General features: G+C 34.1%; 1 protein-coding gene across 2 annotated transcripts in view; it reads right to left on the bottom strand.

The window, feature by feature from the left end:
• Positions 1-314: 314 nt before the first annotated feature.
• The window catches only part of LOC127167112 (uncharacterized), a 34,311-nt gene continuing 26,530 nt past the window's right edge, over positions 315-8,095 (bottom strand). For both annotated transcript variants that reach the window (XM_051112987.1, XM_051113066.1), the window contains 8 exons: positions 6,114-6,145; positions 5,815-5,892; positions 4,978-5,167; positions 3,392-3,508; positions 3,060-3,241; positions 2,790-2,948; positions 2,515-2,675; positions 315-1,967 (listed from right to left, as the gene is read on the bottom strand). In XM_051112987.1, the coding sequence (XP_050968944.1) occupies positions 1,868-1,967; positions 2,515-2,675; positions 2,790-2,948; positions 3,060-3,241; positions 3,392-3,508; positions 4,978-5,167; positions 5,815-5,892; positions 6,114-6,145 (1,019 nt within the window). In that variant the 3' untranslated portion in view covers positions 315-1,867. The remainder of the gene's footprint in view (positions 1,968-2,514; positions 2,676-2,789; positions 2,949-3,059; positions 3,242-3,391; positions 3,509-4,977; positions 5,168-5,814; positions 5,893-6,113; positions 6,146-8,095) is intronic.

The raw sequence follows: 8,095 nt of genomic DNA, 5'->3' as shown, positions 1-8,095 counted from the left end.
CATAAAGTGAAGGCTGTGCACAGACTATGTGTTTATTTTTAATTTACATTCGATTACTTTATTTAATTTCCGTATTGTAGGCCATTATTTTTTTTGTATAAATTGTTTATTTGTATCATTTGTTTTTTGTCCCACTGTTTGTATTATTATTATTATTATTATTATTATTATTATTATTATTATTAGATATTTTTTTTCTTTCATTTTGTTTTGTGGATATGACAAAAAAAAATACAAATGCAGTTATTATCATTAATTATTTTGTTTATTGAGATATTTGTAACAAAATAGGTTGAAATAATAATACAGGAAAATGTAGTTATGTTTAACAAAAATTAAAGTCACATGACAATACATATTTACTTTAATTGCCACATCAGCTGTTCGTTTAGTTGTTTTAATGTTTAGTTTCAAATCACAGTACCCATAAAACATTAGGCACATGAATAAAGTAATACACTGTAAAATGTTTCCTTACAGCAAAAACTTTCTGAGATCAATAAACAAAAATATAACTGTGAAAGACTTAACAATTTTACAACTAAACAATGATGCCATACAATGCTAATTAATTTCCTTTACCATGCACACATGAAATAGTTTTTAGGTTTTCTATTTGCCAACATTTACTTGAAATCATTTGAAATCATGAAAATTATACTTTTCACCCTCCACCAAGAAAATCCTACGTTTTAAAAGAAGAAGACTAAATAATACAGAATGCAGCTGCAAGATTTATTTTTAATGAGCCAAAATGCACGTCACAACTCATCAATTTAAAGGCATTAATGTTTTCCTACAAAACCACCACTAGCTCTGCACCCCTTAAAATTCACTACTTCTATTCTTTTTCTATTCTACAGATTTTTATTTATTTTTTTAATAATTAACAAAATGAAAAAAAAAATAAAAATACTACGTGTACTGCAATAGGCTAACTGAGGCTTGTCATAGCACTTGCTTATCATTTCTGTTTTTTTGATTGCTTCCATTGTTCTCATAAGTCACTTTGGATAAAAGCGTCTGCTAAATGGCTAAATGCAAATGTAAATAAAACAGATTATGGAGTTTACATCAATATTACAGCAATAAAATAAGACGCTTGCATAATATGTTTACAGAGGAACTGGAGTTATCTAATGAACAGTTGTTTGAGCTCAACAAAATAAGATATAATTGGTTTTGACAGTTAAAGCAGTTACAGTTAAATATAATTGTAATTTAACAGTTGTATTTCATTTATTTATTTAAACTATCATTAATTCCTTATTCAGCTGTAATAAGAACTATTAGTTTGTAAAAATTATTTTTACCCTCCACCACAAAATCTTGAGTGTGATTAACATAAAGTTACTTATTTTACATCAGTAATATCGACATTCGTAATATTAAGAAATGTCTTATAAATGTCGTAATATCTTGAACATGCTTGAATCTAATTTTTCTCAGGTCATAGGAACGTCTGAGGAGTAAGGTACTGTAATCTGGTGATCATTCTGGTGATCATTGCAATGTGAATTGGCATTACGACATTTAACATCCAAAAACATTTTATATATATATATATATATATATATATATATATATATGTAATCACCTGTGTGAAATGAAACTTTCTTTTTCCTGAAACATTGAATTCATAAAGGGGGTCAAATCAACCTGAAAAATCTTGAAAATTGAATTTTGGACTGCTGGATTGCTTTTGGATTAATGAATTGCTTAAAAAAGATAAGTAATAAATGTGTTTGATATATTAAAATACTTGTGTATCATCAATTATTGTAATTATTTCATTAATAGGAGTCCTTTTTTATTCCAGTATGGGTCAATGTCACTCCCTTTATGCTTTTTTTCATGCTTTCTATGTTTAAAATGATGTTGTGGTCCTCGGTGTTTCTTGAGACACATTTGATTGTTTTGAGTCCACAGCAGAGACATCTGAAGCACTTCGTGTACTGCAGTGTAACCTGGACAAGAATGAGACAAGAATGACTTCATGAGATTCATGAAATTCTAATGCTGGCCTGAGAAAGCCAGGCCTAAAAATGTGTAGTTTTACAAGTTCCAAGTTTGAAAGGATGATATGCAGCCAAAGAGTCGGACAGACAGCAGATCAGCAGATCTGTGTTCAATTAAATGTACATTTTTGACAGTTGAAGTTTGAAAATTTTGGATAATTTGAACATTCCACCATCAAATGGAAGTGTAACAGTTTAAACAAACTGCCTAAAAGTCACAGATTACCAAAATATGAACAGGAATAAATGTCTGACCTCATACAACAAAATATATCAGGAAAAAATAAGAGTTTAAGATCAGGTAGAGGATCTTCAGCACATGAATGCAATTAGTTAAGAAACCCAGAAACAGTAATACAGGAAATATTTTTTATTTTTTTATTTTTATTTGTACATAACACTGTAATTGCATCAAATAGATAAATGCTACGTAAGCCCCAAGCTGTTTTTATTTCCTTCTAAACAAATAAATAAATAAACAACAACAAAAACTCACTCTTCCCTGCGGTAACCTTCAGGACCCAGCATGACACGACCACGTATCCAATCACGCACAGGACTCCATTTATAAAGAACAAAACCCAACAGGGCCAAACTGAAGAACACCAGCCCCACGATCACACACACCAAAGCCAACATCACCAGCGATGAGCCGCTCTGAGAAAACATGCATGTCAGAGTTAATCATCTACTGTAGACTGAATTTAAATTATGCTAGTGCATTCAATGCTTCATTTTTTTTTTGAGGACTTCTGACATTCTCTTTCGTACCTCTGGTGGACGGCTGGTTTGCACAATACTGAATGTCGACAGATGATCACAGGAACACACAGTGTAGCTGCTGTTGGTCTTTAAAACAGAACAACCATCAACAATCCACTTGCTGATATTCCAGTACACACAGGACAGAGAACCGTTGGGATCAAACTCCTGCAAAAAAGATGAACAAACATAAATATCAGAACACTGAATATTAGAAGTTTTCAGTTCTCAGATTGAAAACATCTAACTCTCAAACTGTCTCAAATATTAAACTCTCACTCTGATGTGTCTGAAGGTGAAGTTGACTGGTTTGGTGAGTTTAGTGTTGGTGGTTTTGGGAAGAGTAACTGAGATCACAGTGGACATCATGGTTTTAACCGTGCCATTTGATGTGTTGAAGAAGTCTGGCTTCAGTAGATTCTCCATCATGATGTAGCTCATGAAAGCCACAGCAGCTGATCCTGTGTAACAGAAACAGAAAAAAGAAACATGAAATTTTATACTGTATGTTATAATAACAAGAACAGCATCCAAAACAATAAGCAAATGTGGATTAGTGGTAAAGGTATCTTCCCACATTTTTTTTTTTTAAATCAAAACATTTGACATACTTTCATTGTTGTTCTTGGCAATCCCAATGAGATCGATGTCCACAGAACAATATGTCGTGTTAAGCTGAGGGATTCTATTTAACATGACATTTGGTCCAACCATGAAGACTTGACCCTCTGATTAAACACAAACAAGCAGTTATGTGCTATTTTAATTGTATGTACTATACAGTTATCATCAGGGACAATCAGCCTCAAAATAAAACTATCACGAGACTTTCATGTGAATGCTACGCTTTTGATTACACAGAGGCGAGTACCCAGTTTAAGTCGTTACATAATTATGTTTCTATTCTAATTTGTCTTTTTTTTTTTTTTAATATACATATTTATATTTCTGTCATAAAATTTATTTATTTAAACATACATTAAATATTGAAGAACAATATATAATTACATCTTTTCACGATTCAAACACTGATTGAGCAATTACATGAGACATGAGATGGACTGTATCGTTAAACACGCCTTCTGTTGTTTATTCATGGAACTAGCAGTAAAGCGAAAGAGATGATCAGTTCATGTGCACTTTGTGCTGCCGCTCTGCCTGATCTGAAGTGGTTACAGCGATCTATCATGCCATATTAAAGAGCCCCAAAATGGTATTTATTGCTTGAACTTCCCCAAAAAATGGAAAGAATTCGAAATCTGATTGTTTCATATCAAAAGTGACAAAGCACAAAGCTTATTGCAATTTATTGGATGGGAGGTGTACTATACTGTTCTTTCATTAACTGTAAACAGCATAGACCAAAAGATCGATTGGGATTTAAGATTCAGTATTGGTTCATTAAAATGAGAATCTATTAAAAATTAATACATTAATTAATTAATTAGAGACTGGACAAACTTAAACTGACAGGAACTTAAATGCATAGGCAAATGAGGGATTGTGAGGGAAGTGAGGCTCCCGTACTGCCTTCCTAGCACCACCAGAGGGAGCCTTAACCCAAATATTGCCTACTTTGATTTGGACTACTTTTCCCTTATACCTGAGACTGATTGCACACACATCTGCCCCTCTTCAGCGACACACACATATAAGCACTGCACACTTGTACACTCATTGCGAAGTCTTGATTTGCTACGGTGGTTATTTCTGAGCGTTTACTTGTGGATTATCTCTCCTTGTTTGATCTTGGACTGTTTTCCCGTGTTTGATTCTTTGCTGCCTGCCCTGACCTATTGCCTGTTCTTTGGAATGTGATTTTAAGTCACCTGCCATGATCTTATGCCCATTCTCCAGATTGTGTTTGTATGCTACGTGTCCTGACCCACTGCTGTGTTGTTGCTCTGTATCATTCCAAACTTTGTATCAATAAAGCTGGAGGTGGATCCTCACTTTGCTGAATCGTTGTTACAGCGATAATGATTGAACAGTGCAGGGCAGGGGCAGGGGTGGGGTGCAAGACAGGGGTGCCTCCTAAACTGCATAGAAAATGTTTATAACTCTACACAATTAAAAAGTTACTGTAGCTGCATTTGTTGCTGTCTCTGACCAACCGCTGCTCTCTAGACTACATAAAGTCACTGCCATCATATATAATCTGAGTTTCATCATCAGTAATAATTGTTTCTTCACTTACCTACAGCAGCAAGAGTAAAATTGACACTGTCATTTGTGTCTGTCGGCGTCACTAATGTAGAAATGAGTTTCTCACTGGTTTTTAACACACGGTTTCCGTAGGAGGCTAGTTCAGTTGGGTTTGGTGATGATGTTGACTCCACAATTTTCACTGAAGCGTTGAAGACCATATTCAAAATGTTCATCACAGCCTAATTTATTGATCAGAAAAATGCAGTTAAATAGAGTTACTGTACATGTAAATGTCAAAAAAGCCAGACAGCACTGGTATGTCAGTGTAACTGTTTGTTGTTATATTGTGTATATTATGTATATGTTTACTTTTTTCTAAGATTATTTTGTAATGAAGAAAACAAGTGAATTTATTATTGGTGAATTTATTTCTTGTTATTTGGTTTGGGACTTTTATTTTGAAATATCAATGATTGTATGTAATGGCTGACTGCCTGTAGGGTTCTCAGTTCACGAAGGTTGTGCATGAGAGTATGTCAATGGATGTGTTTCTGCAAAGGACTTGAACGGGTGATTAAGGAGTATTCAAGACAATTTCTCTTTCATATAGCATGCAGCCAACGAGGTATTTTGCTTTGTATTTGCTCTGTTTGTATTTTGTGTTTGAAGTTTCTATATGTCTGGGTTGTATTAGGTTAATGTGGTTTTGTATTGTCTTGCTTAGTTTTCACAGTGGATTTGGGGAAAAAGCCATCAAATAAACCAGTAGTATGGAAACCACTTGTGCCTGTGTATGCTTGGAGGGAGATACAGTCAGTTTCATTATCTAAATTGCGTTTGATGCTTTTATGATGTTTCTCTTGAAAATCCTCGATCAGGCACTTACATTCAAAGGGAGCACTTGAGCTGTAATGTTCTCAGTCTGCTCAAGAAGGTTTTCAAAACATCCTTTAGAGGTCTGACTCTGAAATTACAATTGAGCTTTATATGGTAAATAAAACACACTCTGTATTTGTAATCATGTTTTGCAATATTAATATTAATAGCAAAAGCAAACAAATGTAAATTTGCGCATTTAATCATCAGAAATAAATAACAGAATAATAATTCATATTTCAAGTGTCTGCCAATATCTACAGGAGCTGAGAGTCCATCTCTAAAACTAGCTTCAGAAACCTAACTTACGATGCATTCTTCTGGCAGTGTTAGATTTATACCTGCAATGACAAAAAAAAAAGCATAAAAGACAGCAAATTATCTAGGTGTCATTTGTGCAATAAAAGCATAGGTCAAAAAGAAATTATGTGATCATGATTACAGAAGCAGTAAGATTTATCTATCTATCTATCTATCTATCTATCTATATATATATATATATATATATATATATATATATATATGTGTATATAGAAGCCTGAAGAAGTTATTGATGAAACCTTTGTCACAAGAGGAGTTGTATGTTTCATTACAAAGTTAAATGGAATTGATGGTCTTCCTTTTGATCTTTATAAGGCCTATTGGGATTTTTGGGAGATGATGTGCTTGAAGTTTTGAATGAGAGCTTGAATGGAGGACAGCTGCCACAGAGTTGTAAAAGGGCAGTTTTAACCCTACTCCCAAAAAAAGGTGATTTGAAAGAAATTAAAAATTGGAGACCAGTGTCATCATTATGTGCCAATTATAAAATTGTATCCAAGACCTTGGCTAATCGATTAAAAAAAGTGATGAGAATGATATAGATCAGTCGTATTGTATACCCAAAAGATTGATTGTTGATAATATTTTACTGATCAGAGATTGTTGATAATATTTTACTGATCAGAGATGTTTAGAGGTTTCAAGGATTTTTGGCTTAACATTTGGCCTGATTTCATTAGACCAGGAAAAAGCTGATGAAGGTCCTTTATGAGGACATTAAAAGCATATTGAAGGTCAATGGCTTGAGTTCTCGGTTTAAGATTGGAAGAGGAATAAGACAGCGATGTTCAGTGTCTGGAATGTTACATTCAATTGCTTTGGAACCATTTTTAAATCAAATAAGGGAGAGTATTAGTGGTTTCAAATATGATAGTAGGTTTATGCCTGCTAAAGTTGTCAGCATATGCTGATGATGTAGTTGTTTTGATTATGACCAAGATGATGTTGATAGACTAATGCAAATTGTTGAAGATTTTGTTAAAATTTCCTCTTCAAAGATTAATTGGTCAAAGGTAATTGGCAGGCTGAAAACCCTGTTTTACCATGTGGAGTGCTCTGGACAAAGGGAGGTTTTAGAATATTTGGGGGTGTTTTTAGGAGATTAAGTAACAAATGATTGGAAAGGAATTCCCTTTTACGAAGGAGTTCCAAAATTATGGGGTTAGAATCGTTGCATAATTCCAAATAAATACATTACGATCCACAAATAAATGTAAAGCGATTGACAAAAACAAAGCATATTCACAAAATAAATAGAATGAGATCCACAAATAAATCTTAGAGTTCCACAAACAAGAATTATATTTACAAGTAAAAAATTAGAATTGCAAATAAAAAACATACTCACAAATATTTTTTTTATTTTACAAACACAACTTTGCCCTGCATTTATATGTGAATCGCGTACTGTGCATTTGTGGATCGCAGCGCATATTTGTGGATTGCTCTCTGTGCATTTGTAAATCGCTGCGCGTATTTGTGGATTTTGAAACATTTCAAGCCTCAAGACGCACACTGATCCACAAATGCATGGACTCCACCCACCTTCTACTTAAGCCAATCAGATACCGGCCACGTGGGGCTGACCAATCGTTGCATGTTCTTGCTCCAACCAATCACGTTTTGCCCTACAATCAGTGCGGGACCAGCCGTAATTCAGGACAATTAACCAGTCTCTTCAAAATGGACGACTAGGACAGTGGTGCTCATCACAGCATTATTGTACTAATATCTAAAATAAAACAAGTAATGTTATGTGTAATGTAATCAGTGTTTCATGTATCACTGAGTCGATGCGTGTTTTGACCGTGAGTGTGTTTAGCAAACTGGTATTCTACGGTGACCGGGAGGGGAGGTCTTCGGTTCACTTAGTTTTGTTGTGGCCACGACATATAAACTCGTGAGATCGTGATAATATAACACAGCCACGAGATATTAATTTGTGGGAACGTGATATTACATCGTGGCCA

This window comes from Labeo rohita, chromosome 1 (assembly GCF_022985175.1).
Source record: "Labeo rohita strain BAU-BD-2019 chromosome 1, IGBB_LRoh.1.0, whole genome shotgun sequence".
Classification (NCBI taxonomy): Eukaryota; Metazoa; Chordata; class Actinopteri; order Cypriniformes; family Cyprinidae; genus Labeo; species Labeo rohita.
The sequence above is the reverse complement of the archived record's forward strand: the minus strand, read 5'-3'. Positions and strand labels throughout refer to the sequence as shown.